The 22,350-nt window shown below is 42.4% G+C and overlaps 1 protein-coding gene across 2 annotated transcripts in view; it reads right to left on the reverse strand.

Moving 5' to 3' along the window:
• LOC118399931 (rho guanine nucleotide exchange factor 3-like) overlaps positions 1–22,350 on the reverse strand; it is a 139,501-nt gene that overhangs the window by 97,395 nt on the left and 19,756 nt on the right. For both annotated transcript variants that reach the window (XM_035796159.2, XM_035796161.2), the window contains one exon: positions 4,298–4,364. In XM_035796159.2, the coding sequence (XP_035652052.1) occupies positions 4,298–4,364 (67 nt within the window). The remainder of the gene's footprint in view (positions 1–4,297; positions 4,365–22,350) is intronic.

Below are 22,350 nucleotides of genomic sequence, written 5' to 3' on the forward strand. Positions count from 1 at the left end.
GCGTGGTTCGAGATTACAGGAATAGTTTCAAGATTTTACGGTCTTGTTCTTTGCCGCAGGGGAGGAGGCTGCACAGGCTGCATGTTACTCTGAAGGTTAAGAGCGCACACAGTTCGTCTGTAGTGTACACACAGCCAATTATCCAGGTGCAGAGGGTGCAAAACATTTCAGAAGGTGCCAGGTAGAGTCTGGTCTACTGGTGCTGCTGTCGACGCGGACTACACATGTCCCAGAGCGTAATTCCACTTTCTTTGGGGGAAAGAAATCCTCAAAGAGAAATAGATAACTGTTCCCAGCTAACTGACGTCTATGGTTGAAGCATTGCAATTAACGATATGGGAGATTGTCAATAGTGTCTATTGCACTCTTAGGAACAGGGCAAACCAATGTATCAGACAGCTCCGGCTCCAATAACACTAAAATGAGAGGTCACGCAAACAACACATCTCGCTAAGAAGTGTAAGAGGAAAATTATTAAAAGCACAAACTCAACTATTTATGGGGAAATGGAGCAACATTTAGCCAGAACAGGTTTCCTTCTAACTCTGTGTCAGTCTAAATGGTGGAGGGGAGAGTTGGTGAGGACAGCAGTGAACATAAATTATTATAATATAAATCATTAGGTCCATGTCCAAAATGGCTGCAATTTCCCTAGTGCACTATATAGGGAATAGGGGGCCATTTGGGACGCACACCTGGTTGGCTGAGCTCCTGGTTGAGGGAACAGGACATGCCCTGGAGAAAGATAGTGTTGTCTTGGGACTTAACGCAACAAAGAACACGGCCTCACTTTAAAAGGATTTACTGTAACGTTACAGTATATCATGAATAATCATTTGCAGGCCTATTTAGTGTATGAACTATGCACTAATGAATTTGGATGAGCATTTTGTTATCTGTGCCATTCAAAATTTGGGCTACATAGCCAGGTCATTCAAAAATTAACAAATCAGAAAACAAAGGAAACCTCTTCAGTAAGCAGAGATAAATAATCTGAGTTGGATAAAGGCTGAGTTGATGAGTGGAAGACTGCATCAACTCCCCTCCAGTTCTCCCTGCTATGACATAACAGGCCGAATAAGGCAGGGAGGAGACTGTGAGGCAGGACTACTCCCAAGTTCTGTGCTGTTATGTACCAGGAGCCAGGAAAGACTGAAATAAACCAAGAATACCCTCTCAGTCCCTAAGGAGGTAGGTACTAGTTAGTCACTCTTCTTTCCACCCTGTGTCACCAAGCGAGGATACTACACAACAGTCTTCTTCCCACTCTGTGTCTTCAAGCAAGGATACTTATTGTACACAACGACGTACATCCTTCAGATCAGGCACTTATAGCAGCTATAGTATCAGATAACAATGTGATGGGACCCTAAAGTATCAGATAACAATGTGATGGGACCCTAAAGTATCAGATAACAATGTGATGGGACCCTAAAGTATCAGATAACAATGTGATGGGACCCTAAAGTATCAGATAACAATGTGATGGGACCCTAAAGTATCAGATAACAATGTGATGGGACCCTAAAGTATCAGATAACAATGTGATGGGACCCTAAAGTATCAGATAACAATGTGATGGGACCCTAAAGTATCAGATAACACCCTGATGAAGGATTGACGCGGAAACATGTTGTTTCCTTCATTCCTCCTCTATTACTCAGCTATTGAAAACAGTCAGAGAGAAGCTGTTCTGGTTACCATGGTTTAGATGTAGCATGCCTCCAGGCCCCTTATCGAGTCAGGACATGGCCTTCTCTTTGAGATAGATACGACATCTCAAAGAGTAGAGGCTATTGCCTTTCTATTCTCTTCATACTCGACTTGGCTGCTTTCCCTCCATTGGAGTAGGGGGAAAAAAAACAAAGACAAATTGGTCAGTTGTGTGTGTGTGTGTGTGTGTGTGTGTGTGTGTGTGTGTGTGTGTGTGTGTGTGTGTGTGTGTGTGTGTGTGTGTGTGTGTGTGTGTGTGTGTGTGTGTGTGTGTGTGTTGAAGACAAAAGGCTTTGATGAGGAGCCAGGTAGGAGAATAGGTCAGTGGTCACGCTGTCCTGTCTGTTAGGAGCTGACCAGACAGAAACAAATGCTGCAGCAGCATGACTAGGTCCCGGTCCAGACTCAGAGGAGGCCTGCCCTGCTGCCCTGTTCTGATCTCCTGTTCCTGACTATCACAAAACTGAGAGAGAACTCTGCCAAATGAGACATTGACAAGCAAAAAATATATATATCTTGACAGTGAATAGCAATGACAAAGAACTATAGGCCTAGCTAGATTAAGGAGGCCCAAGTCTAAGGCAAGGGTTAATGACCTGTAATCAAAAATTGACACATTTCCAATGTGCTCCAAATGCCCCAAACTTTTATTCTGTAGTTAGATAAAACAAATCTAATGAAAACCTTCTATTTTATTTGAAGGAATCTCTAACTGTATAACTTTGATTGGAACGTTCTCGAAGATAACTTGGCTGCTGTATGTAAATGATGTTGCTGTGTCTATAAAGCAACGTATGTTGGGGAAACTCCTATTTGTGTTCATTCCTCTTCCGGCACACCCCCTCCCAGTCCCAAGACAAAACCCAGCTCCGATCCTGACAACACAGTGTGCTTTCCAGGCATGGACTGGCACAGTCACGGGTACAATCAGGCCTCAGAGTCTGATACCATCAAACATCCACTCACTGCCAATGTACACCAGAGTCATGCTAAGTTGTACTAATCATTTGAACCCAAACGAAAACTGTATGCAATCAAAAGCAACTGCGAGGAGAATCAAGGAAAAACAAGTGAGAATAAGTGCTGGTCTGTGCTTCAAAGCTGTTGTAAAGGACTCAAGAATGTTAAAGATCCACTTGACACCCGCAGGATTGTTCTTTTCAAGGCACAATAATAATAGGTTAACAGATAAGTAACAAGCCAGTAATTACCGAAGAGATAATAAATAGGTCGTGAAGTGTTTGATATATCAAAGACACAGCATACACTGTGGCTCCAACGGGAAATCTCTGGAATGTTTAAAATGCCGAAGCCTTGAAGTGCAACACGACATTCTGACACTTCAGACCCCAAAAGAAGGCATTTTCCAAAATGTGTTGGGCTAAACAATACAACACCAATATTTCAAACAAACTTTCATCTTCTACAACATCCTGACCAGAGACGCAGCAGAGCAGACAAAATAGTGGTGTGTCCTAGAGAGGTGAGGTGCCAGAGAGGTGCCAGCCCCTGGCCTTTGTTTACGTCGGCTGTTCCGACCACCATACTCACCGTCTGCTCACCCAGCCGACAATGTCTCGGTCCCGGCGCTAGCGTCGCAGCAATGTGTAGGAGGGAGAAACTGAGCTGAGGCCCGAAAGCCATGGCAGGAAGAGGAAAGGCGGGGCAATGAATCGCTCTCTTTGTCATATTTGACCGCCAGGTAGGACAGGACAGGGCAGGACAGGAATGTCTTCGTATTGACTGTCAAGAGTCCTCAAGCTACTAGGACCTCAGATGATAGGTTCTTTGACCTGAGTCAACTGATCTACAGCCACAGTGTGTAAGTGTTGAAGGTGATGTTACATCCAAAGACACTAGTCCTACCCTGAGCCGAACATTTAGATATTCCAAACATATTCCTTATAGAAGTCTTGGATATAATCCAAATAGAAAGCTGCACTCATTTCCATACATAAGAGTGCACTAATTCTGACCAGGGAACATACAGGCACCTCTCTCTCAGGCAGAGGCAGACCTTCAATCTAACACCAGACACACATACAGGGGAGAGACAATTGCAGGGGATCCTGGGAGAGGATTAAAAAAATAACTTCATTTAAATAGGCAAGTCCGTTAAGAACAAATTCTTATTTACAATGACAGCCTACCCCGGCCAAACCCGGACGACGCTGGGCCAATTGTGCGCCACCCTATGGGACTCCCAATCGCGGCCGGATGTGATACAGCCTGGATTCGAACCAGGGACTGTAGTGACACCTCTTGCACTGAGATGCAGTGCCTTAGACCGCTGCGCCACTCGGGAGCCCAAATCATGCATGATTTGCATGATAAAATTACATAATGTCCTACTGGTAAATTAAAAATAAACAGACATTACTTAATTTAAGTGGGGATAAGAGATCCATCGTTGTCATAATGATTGGGAATTAATAAATGAAATTGCTCTGAGGAAGATTCAGGGGAGTATGTATATGACTGTGTAAATGCATTCACACATGTGCGCGCACACACACGCACACGCACGCACAGTCTCATTCGGATGCTGACTAACAATAGTTCTAACGTTGTGTAAACCACTTACCCCTCTGAACATCCAGCTGTCGGGCGACGGGCGGAGAGAGAATGAGCTCTTTTTTTCCAGTGTCTGCCTGAAGAAGGAGATGAGAGTAAGAGAGGGTCAGAGAAAGAAAAGAAAAGCAGTGTAAATCTCTGTCCATTAAACCACAATACAGTCCAAACAAAGACACTAAAGATACTGCAGCAGCCCCAGCCTCTAATCACATTCACTCAAGACATACCCTCAGAGACCAAACCAATGACATCACCACTCTGCTCTTTGAACTTCAGGAAACAGCTAATGGAGCCTGAACACACGCATGCACACACTCTCTCTCAGTCACACACACATACACACACAGCTGACGGAACCGAAACCCCATGCAGGTCCCTAAAACACTTATTCAAGTTTATTTAATTTTTTAAATATTTTCTACATTGTAGAATAACAGTGAAGACATCAAAACGATGAAATAACACATATGGAATCATGTAGTAACCAAAAAAAGTGTTAAATAAATCAAAATATATTTTATATGTGAGATTCTTCAAAGTAAGTAATAAGTGTGCCTTGTTAAAAGTTCATTTGTGGAATTTCTTTCCTTCCTAATGAGTTTGAGCCAATCAGCCAATCAGTGTTGTGACAAGGCAGGGGTGGTATACAAAAGACCAAGTCCATATTATGGCAAGAACAGTTCAAATAAGCAAAGAGAAATGACAGTCCATCATTACATTAAGACATGAAGGTCAGTCGATTATGAAAACGTCAAGAACTTCAAATGTTTCTTCAAGTGCAGTCGCAAAAACCATCTAGCGCTATGATGAAATTGGCTCTCATGAGGACCGCCACAGGAAAGGAAGATCCAGAGTTACCTCTGCTCCAGATGATAAGTTCATTTGAGTTACCAGCCTGAGAAATTGCAGCCCAAATAAATGCTTCACAGAGTTCAAGTAACACACACATCTCAACATCAACTGTTCAGAGCAGACTGCGTGAATCAGGCCTTCATGGTCAAATTGCTGCGAAGAAACCACTACTTAAGAACACCAATAAGAAGAAGAGACTTGCTTGGGCCAAGAAACACGTGCAATGAACATTGGACTGGTGCAAATCTGTCCTTTTGGTCTGATGAGTCGAAATTTGAGATGCTTTGTTCAAACCTCTGTGACCCAGAGTACGTGAACGGATTATCTCTGCATGTGGGGTTCCCACCGTGAAGCATGGAGGAGGAGGTGTGATGGTGTGGGGATGCTTTGCTGGTGACACTGTCTGTAATTTATTTAGAATTCAAGGCACATTTAACTTCTTGGTGACAGGGGGGCAGTGTTGAGTAGCTTATTGAATAAGGTGCCCTGTAAACTGCCTGCTACTCTGTCCCAGATGCTAATATATGCATGTTATTAGTAGTATTGGATAGAAAACACTCTGAAGTTTCTAAAACTGTTTGAATGATGTCTGTCATTATAACATAAATCATATACCAGGCAAAAACCTGAGATAAATCCAACCAGGAAGTGGAAAATCTGAGGTTTGTAGTTTCATTTAAGTGATTGCCTATAGAATATGCTGTGTCTATGGGGCCAGATTGCACTTCCCAGGGCTTCCAGCAGATGTCAACAGTCTTTAGAACGTTTTTGAGGATTCTATTGTGGAAGGGTGTCGAATAAGAGCAGTTTCAACAAGTGGACTAGGCCGTGGCCAATCAGTTGTTTACTGCGCGGTCACGCGGGTGCGCCGTTCCTTCTTTTTCCTCTGTAATGAATACGCTATTGTCCGGTTGGAATATTATTGAAGTTTTATTATAAAAACACCCTATGGATTGATTGGAAACATCGTTTGACATGTTTCTACAAACTGTAATGGAACTCTTTTGACTTTTCGTCTGGATGTTGCGCTCGCGCATTGTGCGATTGGAATAGTGAACTAAACGCAAAAACAAAACAGAGGTATTTGTACATAAATATGGACGTAATCGAACAAAACAAACATTTCTTGTGGAAGTGGGAGTCCTGGGAGTGCATTCTGACGAAGATCAGCAGCTAACTTCCTTCAGTTCTACACATTTTGCAATGTGGCAAAGATAGAATGTGGAATTAATGGCAGTAGAGGCATAATCTGATTTGACTTATATCACAAATTGTGTAAAATAATTATTGTCAACCTAAAATATTGTCATATAATCATAAATACAGTTTATATTGGTGTAAAAAAAACATTAGGAACACCTTCCTAATATTGAGTTGCCCTCAGAACTGCTTCAATTCATCAGGGCATGGACTACAAGGTGTCAAAAGTGTTCCACAGGGATGCTGGTCCATGTTGACTCCAGTGCTTCCCACAGTGTGTCAAGTTGGCTGGATGTCCTTTGGGTGGTGGACCATTCTTGATACATACGGGAAACTGTTGAGCATGAAAAACCCATCAGTGTTGCAGTTCTTGACACACTCAAACCGGTGCACGTGGTACTACCATACTCCATTCAAAGGCACTTCAATGTTTTGTCTTGCCCATTCACCCTCTGAATGGCACACATACACAATCCCTGTGTCAGTTGTCTCAAGGCTTAAAAATCCTTCTTTAACCCGAAGAGGATTAAATCCTCCCCTTGAAGTGGATTTAACAGGGGAAATCAATAAGAGATCATAGCTTTCACCTGGTCAGCCTATGTCATGGAAAGAGCAGTGTTTATAGGTTTAATACCAATTATCTGAATAAATAGCCTCTAAAATACACTGTATATGTAAACAGACCATAAATGTCTCAATTGTTGTTTTCCTGGAAAGCTAAGTGTGCTATTATATGATACAATAGCAGTACTTGTTGCATTTACAAATGGTCTAAGTCCTATCAGCTACTGATTTCAACCAGTGTATGGCTGCGAATTTACTGCATTGTTTAAGTGGAATGTTGATGTATTGGCAGTTAATTAGAAAAACGTATGGAATCATTCCTCTACAACTGGCTGTCTAACTAGCTAACAAACATAAGCCTACAGTGCAGATAAAATCTTCAAATTCATTATTTTACACTATCTTATCAAAGCACTGGCAAACCATGGTCGACCAACTCCCTGACCAAAATTGGCTGAACTTTATTCCATCATAAGCAGGTTCATGTCCCTTCTATGTAGTATTTTCATTTCTAATTCTATGGGGGTGAGCTCTCCAGGGAGTTCGGGGTTCAGGGGTGTGTGGTACGCCAGTGCCTTTAGGGTACACTCTTAGCACCTTTTTTTATATCTGGAACCTAGAAGGGTTCATCGGCTGTCCCCATTGGAGAACCCTTTGAAGAATCATTTTTGGTTCCATGTAGAACCCTTTCCACAGCGGGTCCTACATGGAACACAAAAGGGTTCTACATGGAACCAAAAAGGGTTCGTCCTGGATCCAAAAAGGCTTTCTCCTACGGGGACAGCCAAAGAACCCTTTTGGAACCCTTTTTTCTAAGATTGTAAGAGCTAATGGACAGAAGCAGCATTGTCTGAAGAGTCTGAATATGGCCATGATACATGGTTCATTGATGATTCAGGACCCTTCAAAGACCTGACGATGGTGACGATCAGAGCCATGTATTTATGTGACAGTGACGGTGTATTTAAAGTGTGCTTAAGAGTTAAAAACTGGGAAGCCAGGCTTGAGTCACAGACTGTAGGAATGACAGAGACAGATACAATTGTTTTGTTTAAACAGCTGCAGCTGCTACATTGAGGTTACATTAAGGCCTTGATGTCTGGGGGGGTGAGTGGAGTGTGTGCCATGGATGCTCTGAAGGACAGACACGATTCCAACCTCTACTCCCAGGTTAGTCTCCTGTGACACAGTGTAACATAAATGTTAACTGGCCAGCGCACGGGAGATTTTGTTCTGGGTTCAGACCTTTGTCCAAAAGGTGGCCAGCCAGTAAGTAGCTACGAGCTGAAATAAACAACAGTCAGGGTCACACAATAGGAAATAAGTTCAGTCAGTAGTCACTAGCACACAAATACAATAACCGAGTTAAACAACCATAGGTCTTGGCTCCTCCGTAAGGTCAGAGTTAGATTAAAAAAAAACTTCAGGCCTAAGTCTGTCAACAAGCTACGCACATGTCAGTAAAATATTGAATCAAATCAAATTTTATTGGTCACATACACATGGTTAGCAGATGTTAATGCGAGTGTAGTGAAATGCTTGTGCTTCTTGTTCCAACAGTGCAGTAATATCTAACAAGTAATCTAACGATTCCCAACAACTACATTACCTAATACACACAAATCTAAAGGGGTGAACGAGACTATGTACATACAAGTATATGGATGGCTGAGCGGCATAGGCAAGGGGCAATAGATGGTATAAAATACCGTTTATACATGTGATATGAGTAATGTAAGAAATGTAAACATTATGAAAGTGCCATTATTGAAAGTGGCATTGTTTAAAGTGACTAGTGATCCATTTATTAAAGTGTCCAGTGATTGGGTCTCAATGTAAGCAGCAGCCTCTCTGAGTTAGTGATTGCTGTTTAGCAGTCTGATGGCCTTGAGATATAAGCTGTTTTTCAGTCTCTTGGTCCCAGCTTTGATGCACCTGTACTGACCTCGCCTTCTGGATGCTAGAGGTGTGAACAGGCAGTGGCTCAGTGGTTGTTGTCCTTGATGATCTTTTTGGCCTTCCTGTGACATCGGGTGCTGTAGGTGTCATGGAGGGCAGGTAGTTTGCCCCCAGTGAAGCGTTGTGCAGACCGCACCACCCTCTGGAGAGCCTTGCGGTTGAGGGCGATGCAGTTGCCGACAGGATGCTCTCGATTGTGCATCTGTAAACATTTGTGAGGGTTTTGGGTGACAAGTCAAATTTCTTCAGCCTCCTGAGGTTGAAGAGGCGCTGCTGCGCCTTCTTCACCACGCTGTCTGTGTGGGTGGACCATTTCAGATGTGTACGCCGAGGAACTTAAAACTTTCCAGCCTTCTCCACTGCTGTCCCTTCGATGTGGATAGGGGGTTGCTCCCACTGCTGTTTCCTGAAGTCCACGATCATCTTCTTTGTTTTGTTGACATTGAGTGAGAGGTTGTTTTCCTGACACCACACTCTGAGTCCCCTTACCTCCTCCCTGTAGGCTGTCTCGTCGTTGCTGGTAATCAAGCCCACTACTGTTGTGTAGTCTACAAACTTGATGATTAAGTTGGAGGTGTGCATGGCCACGCAGTCATGGGTGAAAAGGGAGTACAGGAGGGGGCTGAGCATGGACCCTTGTGGGGCCCCAGTGTTGAGGGTCAGCGAAGTGGAGATGTTGTTTCCTACCTTCATCACCTGGGGGCAGCCCGTCAGAAAGTCCAGGACCCAATTGCACAGGGCGGGGTTGAGACCCAGGGCTTCCAGCTTGATGATGAGCTTGGAGTGTACAATGGTGTTGAATGCTGAGTTGTAGTCAATGAACAGCATTCTCACATAGGTAATCCTTTTACGATGGCAATAGCCTGTTGGGGTGGTATGCATATTGAAGTGGGCCTATGGTGGATGGTAAGGTGGAGGTGATTTGATCCTTGACTAGTCTCTCAAAGCACTTCATGATGACAGAAGTGAGTGCTATGGGGCGGTAGTCATTTGGTTCAGTTTTCTTTGCCTTCTTGGGTACAGGAACAATGGTAGCCATCTTGAAGCATGTTGGGACAACAGACTGAGATAGGGAGAGATTGAATATGTCCGTGAACACACCAGCCAGCTGGTCTGTGCATGCTCTGAGGACGAGGCTCGTCGAGTAGACTACTGTTCTCTGTCTGAGAACACCAAGCATCAATCATCATCCACATACCAACATTCCTCTTCTCTCTCTCTATCTACCTCTCTCATTCACTCTTTCTCACTCTCTCCCTCACCCCTTGCAGGAAGAAAACACTCCTGTATCTCAACTAAAAGCTTTACCTTAGCTTCTGCTCCAAACTATGACCAGGAGCTATTGACACCCTGCGAAACTCTCCACTAAAATCACCTACTGACAACATGGGTTAACCATTCGTTACTGCACACCTTAGACAAATATAAGTCAGTGTAGGACACTCAGGAAGAATATTAACCCACTGTTTGACAGTAATAATATTCTAGTCAGTATAGCTGATTAGATTTGTGCTTCATTTTCCTAAGGGTAACTTAATTATGAGATAAATATAAAATCATAATGTGATGTAAGTGTATATTAATATGATCTTAGTGTGTGATCTAATATTATAATACTAATATTATTTTCCTTCTAACTCCCTGGATGAAACATTGATCCTGTGCGATTCATTATATGTTTTGATATGAGTCTGTTGCCTAACTTCATCTAGCTCTGTTTTTCACCATCATTCCACAGAATAGTACACTCTTAGAAAAAAAGGTGCTAAGTAGAACCATACAAGGTTCTTCGGTTTGTCCCCATAGGGGAACCACCCTTTTAAGTCCTGGGTAGAACCCTTTACTGAGGGTTTTACCTAGAACCCTCTATGAAGGGTTCTACCTAGAACCATTTTACCTTTGGAGGTTTCTTCAGAGAAACTTTTATGAACGGGTGGAACCCACCCGCCTTATTAGCCTTTAAAATGTAACGATTTCTGACAATACATAACATACACTACCGGTCAAAGGTTTTAGAACACCTACTCATTCAAGGGTTTTTCTTTATTCTTCCTATTTTCTACATTGTAGAATAATAGTGAAGACATCAAAACTATGAAGTAATACATATGGAATCATGTTATAACCAAAAAAAGTGTTAAAATATATTTTATATTTGAGATTCTTCAAATAGCCACCCCTTGCCTTGATGACAGCTTTGCACACTCTTGACATTCTCTCAATCAGTTTGACATGGAATGCTTTTCCAACAGTCTTGAAGGAGATCCCACATATGCTGAGCACTTGTTGGCTGCTTTCCCTTCACTCTGCGGTCTGGCTCATCCCAAACCATCTCAATATGGTTGAGTTCAGGGGATTGTGGAGGCCAGGTCATCTGATGCAGCACTCCATCACTCTCCTTCTTGGTAAAATAGCCCTTACACAGCCTGGAGTTGTGTTGGGTCATTGTCCTGTTGAAAAACAAATGATAGTCCCACTAAACCCAAACCAGATGGGATGGCATATCGCTGCAGAATGCTGTGGTAGACATGCTGCTTAAGTGTGCCTTAAATTCTAAATATATCACAGATGGTGTCATCAGCAAAGCACCCCCACACCATAACACCACCACCTCCATGCTTCACGGTGGGAACCACACATGCGGAGATCATCCGTTCATCTCACAAAGACACAGAGGTTGAAACAAAAAATCTCCAATTTGGACTCCCGACCAAAGAACACATTTCCACCGGTCTAACGGCCATTGGTCGTGTTTCTTGGCCCAAGAAAGTCTCTTCTTCTTATTGGTGTCCTTTGCAGCAATTCGACCATGAAGGCCTGATTCATGCAGTCAACTCTGAACAGTTGATGTTGAGATGTGTCTGTTACTTGAACTCTGTGAAGCATTTATATATGGGCTGCAATTTCTCAGGCTGGTAGCTCGAATGAACTTATCCTCTGCAGCAGAGGTAACTCTAGGTATTACATTCTGGTGGCGGTCCTCATGAGAGCCAGTTTCATCATAGTGCTTGATGTTTTTTGCGACTGCACTTGAAGAAACATTCGAAGTTCTTGACATTTTCAGAATTGACTGACCTTCATGTCTTAAAGTAATGATGGACTGTCATTTCTCTTTGCTTATTTGAGCTGTTCTTGCCATAATATGGACTATGGACTTGGACTTTTATGGACTTGGATATGGACTTTTACCAAATAAGACTATATTCTGTATACCACCCCTACCTTGTCACAACACAACTGATTGGCTCAAATGCATTAAGAAGGAAAATAAATTCCACAAATTAACTTTTAAGAAGACATACCTGTTAATTGAAATGCATTCCAGGTGACTACCTCATGAAGCTGGTTGAGAGAATGCCAAGAGTGTGCAAAGCTGTCATCAAGGCAAAGGGTGGCTATTTGAAGAATCTCAAATATAAAATATATTTTGATATAATCTATTTAATAGATTTGATGTCTTCACTATTATTCTACAATGTAGAAAATAGTAAAAATAAAGAAAAACCCTTAAGTTAGTAGATGTTCCAAAACTTTGGACCGGTAGTGTATACCATAAGGCCCTTCTTTGAGGGCATAGTTACAGTTGAAATCGGAAGTTTACATACACCTTAGCCAAACACATTTAAACTCAGTTTTTCACAATTCCTGACATTTAATCTGAGTAAAAATTCCCTGTCTTAGGTCAGTTAGGATCACCACTTTATTTTAAGAATGTGAAATGTCAGAATAATAGTAGAGAGATGTCACATACATAAAAAATGGAGCGGCGATGGCTAGAAAGCCGGTGACGTCGACCACCGAATGCCGCCCAAACAAGGAGAGGAGCCGACTTCGGAAGATGTCGTGACAAGAGAAAGATTTATTTCAGCTTTTATTTCTTTCATCACACACTCAATTAGTATTTGGTAGCATTGCCTTTAAATTGTTTAACTTGGGTCAAACGTTTTGGGTAGCCTTCCACAGAAAGAATTTTGGCCCATTCCTCCTGACAGAGCTAGTGTAACTGAGTCAGGTTTGTAAAGGCCTCCTTGCTCGCACACGCTTTTTCAGTTCTGCCCACACATTTTCTATGGGCTTAAGGTCAGGGCTTTGAGATAGCCGCTCCAATACCTTGACTTTGTTGTCCTTACGCCATTTTGCCACAACTTTGGAAGTATGCTTGGGGTCATTGTCCATTTGGAAGACCCATTTGCGACCAATCTTTAACTTCCTGACTGATGTTTTGAGATGTTGTTTCAATATATCCACATCATTTTCCCTCCTCATGATGCCATCTATTTTGTGAAGTGCACCTGTCCCTCCTGCAACAAAGCACCCCCACAACATGATGCTGCCACCCCCGTGCTTCACGGTTGGGATGGTGTTCTTCGGCTTGCAAGCCTCCCCCTTTTTCCTCCAAACATAACGATGGTCATTATGGCCAAACAGTTCTATTTTTTGTTTCATTAGACCAGAGGATATTTCTCTAAAAAGTGCAATCGTTGTTACCATGTGCAGTTGCAAACCGTAGTCTGGCTTTTTTTTATGGTGGTTTTGGAGCAGTGGCTTCTTCTTTGCTGGGCTACCTTTCAGATTATGTCAATATAGGACTCGTTTTACTGTGGATATAGATCATTTTGTAGCTGGTCCTTTGCTGTTGTTATGGGTTTGATTTGCACTTTTTGCACCAAAGTACGTTCATCTCTAGGAGACAGAATGCTTCTCCTTCCTGGGCGGTATGACTGCTTCGTGGTCCCATGATGTTTATATTTGCATAACATTGTTTGTTACGTGGTACCTTCAGGCATTTGAAAATTCTCCCAAGGATGAACCAGACTTGGCTGATTTCTTTTGATTTTCCCATGATGTCAAGCAAAGAGGCACTGAGTTTGAAGGTTGGCCTTGAAATACATCCACAGGTATACCTCCAATTGACTCAAATTATGTCAATTAGCCTATCAGAAGCTTCTAAAACCATGACAACATCTTCTGGAATTTTCCAAGCTGTTTATAGGCACAGTCAACTTAGTATATGTAAACTTCTGAGTGTGAAAATAATCTGTGAAATAATCTGTCTGTATTGTTGGTGAAATTACTTGTGTCATGCACATGGTAGATATCCTAACCGACTTGCCAAAACTATCGTTTGTTTACAAGAAATTTGGGGAGTGGTTTAAAAACTAGTTTTAATGACTCAAATCTACGTGTATGTAAACTTCCGACTTTAACTGTATATCCTAACACAGTGGTGTTGGGAATCTCCTGGTTTACAGGCCACATCACACCTGCAAGTTACATCATGCTGCCTTGCAAAGTGATGTGTAATTCCTATTGGAATCCAGAGTTAGGTTGTCCAACAAGTGGAATTGTTGATTACTCAAAACCTGCATTCAGAATTACTGACTATTAAGACTACCCTAGTCATCTAAACTGGAACAACCATCTCAGTAACAGCTGCAATAAATCCAATTACTAACAGATTGGATTAGTTTAGAAAATGGTATGTTATCTTTGTGTAGTATAAAATGTATCAACCAATCAAAAACACAGATATTTCAGTAAAACAAACCATTCTTAAAATATCCCTGCATTAGAGGATGCTGGGAAATATTATATATGGTTCTATGTAGAACCCCTTCTTGCCTTCCAAACAATCCGTCTTGCCTTCCAGATAATCATGAAAGAACCCTTTCTTCCAAAAACAGTTATTAGGATGTTAAAGGTTCTAAGTAGAAACCTTTGACTTACAAAGAACCCTTCCCAAAAAGGGTTATTTGATCAAAACGGTTCTTGGTAGAACCCTATCCCTCCACAAGAGTGTATATCTGACCATTCCATGTGTTGTTGCTTCATAGAAGAGTGTGTTCTTTTTTTATATACAGTGCCTTCAGAAAGTATTCATACCACTTGACTTGTTGTGTTACAGCCTGAATTTAACATGTATTAAATGTATTTTTTACTCACTCATCTACACACAATAACCCTAAATAACAAAGTAGAAACATGTTTTTCGAATTTTAGCAAATTTATTGAAAATGAAACACAGAAAAATCTTATTTACACACAGTGGCATGAAAAATTATCTTTTTGATACTAAATGTTATCAGATCTTCAACCAAAACCTAATATTAGATAAAGGGACCCTGAGTTTACGAATAACAAAATAAAAGTATACTTATTTTATTGATTTAATTAACAAAGTTATGCAACACCCAATTCCCCTGTGTGAAAAAGTGATTTCCCCCTTACACTCAGTAATTGGTTGTGCCACCTTTTAGCTGCAATGACTGCAACCAAATGCTTCCTGTAGTTGTTGATCAGTCTCTCACATCGCTGTGGAGGAATGTTGGCCCACTCTTGCCTGCAGAACTGCTTTAACTCAGCGACATTTGTGAGTTTTCAAGTACGAACTGCTCGTTTCAAGTCCTGCCACAACATCTCAATTGGAATTACATCTGAATTAGAATTGGAATTGGAATTAGATCTGGACTGGACTGACTAGAGCCTTCCAAAACGTCAAATTTGTTGCCTTTTAAACATTTTCATGTAGCCTTGATTGTGTGTTTTGGGTCATTATCTTGCTGCATGACCCAGCTGCGTTTCAGCTTCAGCTCACAGAAGGATGGCCTGACGTTCTCCTGCAGAATTCTCTGATACAGAGCAGAATTCATGGTTCCTTCTATCAAAGCATGTCATCCAGGTCCGTTGGTATGAGGTTCTTACTATGGAATGCAGTGTTTGGTTTTCGCAAGACATAATGGGACCCATCTCGTCCAAAATACAAATCAGTTGTGTGTAGAGTACAACTTCAGCTATCTAAACAGAACTAGAATGGCATTTCTAGTTCAATGGTCTATTTGCCCATATCTAAGGATTTGTCTTCTAACACACTGACATGCACAGCTCTCTGGGTGAGATTCTGTCTGTCTAGCACACTGACATGCACAGCTCTCTGGGTGAGATTCTGTCTGTCTAGCACACTGACATGCACAGCTCTTTGGGTGAGATTCTGTCTGTCTAGCACACTGACATGCACAGCTCTCTGGGTGAGATTCTGTCTGTCTAGCACACTGACATGCACAGCTCTTTGGGTGAGATTCTGTCTGTCTAGCACACTGACATGCACAGCTCTCTGGGTGAGGTTCTGTCTGTCTAACACACTGACGTGCACAGCTCTCTGGGTGAGATTCTGTCTGTCTAGCACACGGACGTGCACAGCTCTCTGGGTGAGATTCTGTCTGTCTAGCACACTGACATACACAGCTCTCTGGGTGAGATTCTGTCTGTCTAGCACACTGACATGCACAGCTCTCTGGGTGAGGTTCTGTCTGTCTAGCACACTGACATGTACAGCTCTCTGGGTGAGATTCTGTCTGTCTAGCACACTGACATGCACAGCTCTCTGGGTGAGATTCTGTCTGTCTAGCACACTGACATGCACAGCTCTCTGGGTGAGATTCTGTCTGTCTAGCACACTGACATGCACAGCTCTCTGGGTGAGGTTCTGTCTGTCTAGCACACTGACATGCACAGCTCTCTGGGTGAGATTCTGTCTGTCTAGCACACTGACATGCACAGCTCTCTGGGTGAGATTCTGTCTGTCTAGCACACTGACATGTACAGCTCTCTGGGTGAGATTCTGTCTGTCTAGCACACTGACATGCACAGCTCTCTGGGTGAGATTCTGTCTGTCTAGCACACTGACATGCACAGCTCTCTGGGTGAGATTCTGTCTGTCTAGCACACTGACATGCACAGCTCTCTGGGTGAGATTCTGTCTGTCTAGCACACTGACATGCACAGCTCTCTGGGTGAGATTCTGTCTGTCTAGCACACTGACATGCACAGCTCTCTGGGTGAGATTCTGTCTGTCTAGCACACTGACGTGCACAGCTCTCTGGGTGAGATTCTGTCTGTCTAACACACTAACGTGCACAGCTCTCTGGGTGAGATTCTGTCTGTCTAGCACACTGACACGCACAGCTCTCTGGGTGAGATTCTGTCTGTCTAGCATACTGACATGCACAGCTCTCTGGGTGAGGTTCTGTCTGTCTAGCACACTGACATGTACAGCTCTCTGGGTGAGATTCTGTCTGTCTAGCACACTGACATGCACAGCTCTCTGGGTGAGGTTCTGTCTGTCTAACACACTAACGTGCACAGCTCTCTGGGTGAGATTCTGTCTGTCTAGCACACTGACATGCACAGCTCTCTGGGTGAGATTCTGTCTGTCTAGCACACTGACATGCACAGCTCTCTGGGTGAGGTTCTGTCTGTCTAGCACACTGACATGTACAGCTCTCTGGGTGAGATTCTGTCTGTCTAGCACACTGACATGCACAGCTCTCTGGGTGAGGTTCTGTCTGTCTAACACACTAACGTGCACAGCTCTCTGGGTGAGATTCTGTCTGTCAAGCACACTGACATGCACAGCTCTCTGGGTGAGATTCTGTCTGTCTAGCACACTGACATGCACAGCTCTCTGGGTGAGGTTCTGTCTGTCTAACACACTGACATGTACAGCTCTCTGGGTGAGATTCTGTCTGTCTAGCACACTGACATGCACAGCTCTCTGGGTGAGGTTCTGTCTGTCTAACACACTAACGTGCACAGCTCTCTGGGTGAGATTCTGTCTGTCTAGCACACTGACATGCACAGCTCTCTGGGTGAGATTCTGTCTGTCTAACACACTAACGTGCACAGCTCTCTGGGTGAGGTTCTGTCTGTCTAACACACTAACGTGCACAGCTCTCTGGGTGAGGTTCTGTCTGTCTAACACACTAACGTGCACAGCTCTCTGGGTGAGATTCTATCTGTCTAACACACTAACGTGCACAGCTCTCTGGGTGAGTACAACTTCAGCTATCTAAACAGAACTAGAATGGCATTTCTAGTCCAATGGTCTATTTGCCCATATCTAAGGATTTGTCTTCTAACACACTGACATGCACAGCTCTCTGGGTGAGATTCTATCTGTCTAACACACTAACGTGCACAGCTCTCTGGGTGAGTACAACTTCAGCTATCTAAACAGAACTAGAATGGCATTTCTAGTCCAATGGTCTATTTGCCCATATCTAAGGATTTGTCTTCTAACACACTGACATGCACAGCTCTCTGGGTGAGATTCTGTCTGTCTCACACACTAACGTGCACAGCTCTCTGGGTGAGATTCTGTCTGTCTAACACACTAACGTGCACAGCTCTCTGGGTGAGTACAACTTCAGCTATCTAAACAGACCTAGAATGGCATTTCTAGTCCAATAGTCTATTTGCCCATATCTAAGGATTTGTCTTCTAACACACTGACATGCACAGCTCTCTGGGTGAGATTCTGTCTGTCTAGCAAACTAGAAAACTGACATGCACAGCTCTCTGGGTGAGATTCTGTCTGTCTAGCAAACTAGAAAACTGACATGCACAGCTCTCTGGGTGAGGTTCTGTCTGTCTAACACACTGACGTGCACAGCTCTCTGGGTGAGGTTCTGTCTGTCTAGCACACTGACATGCACAGCTCTCTGGGTGAGATTCTGTCTGTCTAGCAAACTAGAAAACTGACATGCACAGCTCTCTGGGTGACGTTCTGTCTGTCTAACACACTGACGTGCACAGCTCTCTGGGTGAGGTTCTGTCTGTCTAACACACTGACAACCACTAAGCAAAAAGGCAGTAACTGCTCATAGCGTGGAACTGAGAAAAATGTCTTTTAAATTCTCTGGCCAAATTAATTCTAGGGAGGTTGGAGATGTAGTGATCTGTTGTCTTACTGTAAGCAATTTGTTAATTCATGTTGACCCTGACCTCTGACATGACCTTTGACCCTTAAATGGCAGTTACTGCCTTCTTCCTTGGCATGATATTTTACAAATTGCAGGGTAATACCAAAGCAAAAAGCAGTATCTGCCATTTTAATTTGTTAGTTTACTATACTTCTCATTTGTGCTATTAATAAAATAGCAGTGTAATTACTGACAGTGTAACAGGGTTGAAACGGCATCCTTTGTGTGTCTTTGTTCTTCAATCCACTAAGATGCCAGTTACATTTACATGGAGACGTAGGTTCTGCGTCAGTCACATAACATACTGTGTTTTACATGTTGCCCGTGTCTTTTTATAAGAATAAATGTGAAAAGCAGCACTGCAATTGTTTGAATTACATGAAAGGATTACCTATCTTGCAATATATAAAGATGTATTGGAACATGATAGAAGTATGATGTAAGGTAATACTAATTATAAACAATTAGCATGAGATTGCAAATTAAATTATTTGAATATATTTAAAAAAAATATATATATATATTTAGTTACATAGACCGTTTTGAATAAATAACAGCTTTAAAAATGTATTTTAAACAGATTTACATTTTCATATTAATAAGAGAACACAAATGACATTTACAGTACCTACAATTGATAAAATGCTGAATAGTTACATTTTATTTTTAAGTATCATTTTCATTTCATTATTAAGTAAACCTATAGTGCTCTTCCATATCACTCCTCATCGTCAGCAATGCTGTTCACAGTCAAGGCATTCCACAACTTAGATTTGCAGGCATCAGAGGACACAGCTTGGTGATGATGTCCATCTTCTTGGACTCTTATTGCCCTATTGCTTATTTAGATTGCATGGATGGACATTGACAGGAAAAAAAACCTAGTATTGACGTGGTTGTACAGACCTTAATGCACCCTCACATGGCCACGTTGATTTCCATAGATACTACAATCATCTAGGCCACAGGGATTGGTGGAAGTCATTTTTGCAAAACAGTTTTTTCCCGCTTTCATGTAATGATGGCACCTAAGCAGACACATTGAGCACACATTGGGCATGCCACAGCTTGTTGTGCTAATTACAGTGGCTTGTGAAAGTATTCACCCCCCTGGCATTTTTCCTATTGAATTGCCTTACAACCTGGAATTAAAATATAGATATTTTTTAGGTTTGTATCATTTGATTTACACAACATGTCACCTTGAAGATGCAAAATATTTTTTCTTGTGAAACAAACAAGACAAAAAAATTGAGAACTTGAGCGTGCGTAACTATTCAACCCCCCCAAAGTCAATACTTTGTAGAGCCACCTTTTGCAACAATTAGCACTGCAAGTCTCTTGGGGTATGTCTCTTTAAGCTTGGCACAAATTGCCATTAGGACTTTTGCCCATTCTTCAATTAAAAACTCCTCCAGCTCCTTCAAGTTGGATGGGTTCCGCTCGTGTACAGCAATCTTTAAGTCTTACCACAGATTCTCAATTGGATTGAGGTCTGGGATTTGACTAGGCCATTCCAAGACATTTAAATGTTTCCTCTTAAACCACTTGAGTGTTGCTTTAGCAGTATGCATAGGGTCATTGTCCTGCTGGAAGGTGAACCTCCGTCCCAGTCTCAAATCTCTGGAAGACTGAAACAGGTTTCCCTCAAGAATCATGTAGCGCCATCCATCATTCCTTCAATTCTGAAGCAATGTTTTTTTCTAGTCACTCTTCCGTAAAGCCCAGCTCTGTGGAGTGTACGGCTTAAAGTGGTCCTATGGACAGATACTCCAATCTCCACTGTGGAGCTGTGCAGCTCGTTCAGGGTTCTCTTTGGTCTCTTTGCTGCCTCTCTGGTTCATGCTCTCCTTGCCTGGTCCGTGAGTTTTGGTGGGCGGCCCTCTCTTGGCAGGTTTGTTCTGGTGCCATATTCATATTTTTTTAAACAATGCATTTAATGGTGCTCCGTGGGATGATCAAAGTTTAGTATATTTTTTTATAACCCAACCCTGATCTTTACTTCTCCACAACTTTGTCCCTGACCTGTTTGGAGAGCTCCTTGGTCTTCATGGTGTCGCTTGCAACAACATAGGAAAAACGCCAAGGGGGATGAATACTTTTGCAAGGCACTGTACATACACCACCAACAAAGGTCATGGATAAAATGTTGGATTTCAACTTTCCTGACCGGGACAGTCACTCAATACTGGAATATAAAAGGTAGCCAGAAACCCTGGACATGTCAGTAGATATATTATGAATGAGGTAGCAATGCTGTGTGTGTGCTCAACCAGAAAACGAGTGAGCGTGGCTGTCGACAATTCAGTATGGGGTGCACGTCTAACTGACTGTCAGCTGGCTAGAGATCGTTTGTGTGGTGGAATGATACTGTTTCAAATAGCCCATTGAATGTCAGAATAAAAGTATAGGGATTATATTCGTTATAGGGATAAGAGAGTTATAGCTAGTATAAATTACTGGGAGCAGGTAGCAGAAATATATTGCTTCATGCGAGCTAGGTAGGTTTTTACGCTTTGGTAGGGGCGAGTCAGTTCCAGCTAGGTGGCTGTCACTGGCTAGAAATCGTGTGTGTGGTGTACTGATTCAAAGAAACCATCAGATGAAATTTCAGAATATAATTTATTATAGGGCTAATAGATTAGTATAAATTTGCAGATCTCCTCTTATGGGAGCCAGTAGCATTGTTAGTCTATGCTCGCTAGCTAGTTAGTGAGGTTCTGTCTAACACACTGACATGCACAGCTCTCTGGGTGTGGTTCTCTCTTCATGTCTCCAGTGGGTGATGAAGTCCCTTCCATCTATGCAATGTATTACAGGTTATGAACATGAGTGCAAGACATTCCATCCTGGATATGACAGAGTTTTCCTCACGGGTCTGGCAGGCAGAGTTGAATAACTACAGGCAGATGTGAGATGCAGGAGGATGACCATCTTCTCATACTGAGTAACCTATATAGAGTAATATGAGAAGAATGCAATTGCTCAACTTGTGTAGATATTCTAAACAAAGTGTTTTGATAACTTTCAAGCGTATCGCTTCCATATAGAATAAACCAACCATAACACAAAACGGTAGAAGCAGTGATCTGCTAACATAACAATGTGCAAATATTACACCTCTCTTTCATCTTTTGCTGTCATTCACAGCCAATACAGATACTGTACATTTCAACAGTTTGTCCGGTGGTGCTGGGGCTACCAAATGACGTCAGTCGTTATTCCTTCCTGTGTTGTGTGTCCCCCCCTCCCCCCCTGATAGTACCATTCGATTCAAGTACATTTTTATGCTGAGTTTCAAATTCAGTATCAACTTGTCTTTCTTTCGGTTAGTTGACTCCACGACCAAAGCCTCTCTCCTGTCCTCCATCTGTAGAAAACACGCAGCATCATTTGATTCAAAACGCATCATATGGGGATGAGTTCTGTACTTTGAAAGTTACATATGAAAACATGATTGATGACAAGCAAAACATTTTGGGACTATGTCAATAATGGACTAATGAAACAAATACTAAAAGGTTGTTTTTGGGTGGAGTTTGCCTTTAACCTTTGTTATTTTACACCTTCGCCCTTGAGCAGGAAATGACCATAAATGGACTGGGGTCTAATGAGCCCATGTCCACTCAACAGGCTATGTCTGTGATTCACTCAGAACTCTCAGGGGAGTTCTGCTTCCATTGTTCCATACACACTACTGTACTCCCCTATTCCCCTTGCATGTTTCATG

Source organism: Oncorhynchus keta, chromosome 21 (assembly GCF_023373465.1).
Source record: "Oncorhynchus keta strain PuntledgeMale-10-30-2019 chromosome 21, Oket_V2, whole genome shotgun sequence".
Taxonomy (NCBI): domain Eukaryota; kingdom Metazoa; phylum Chordata; class Actinopteri; order Salmoniformes; family Salmonidae; genus Oncorhynchus; species Oncorhynchus keta.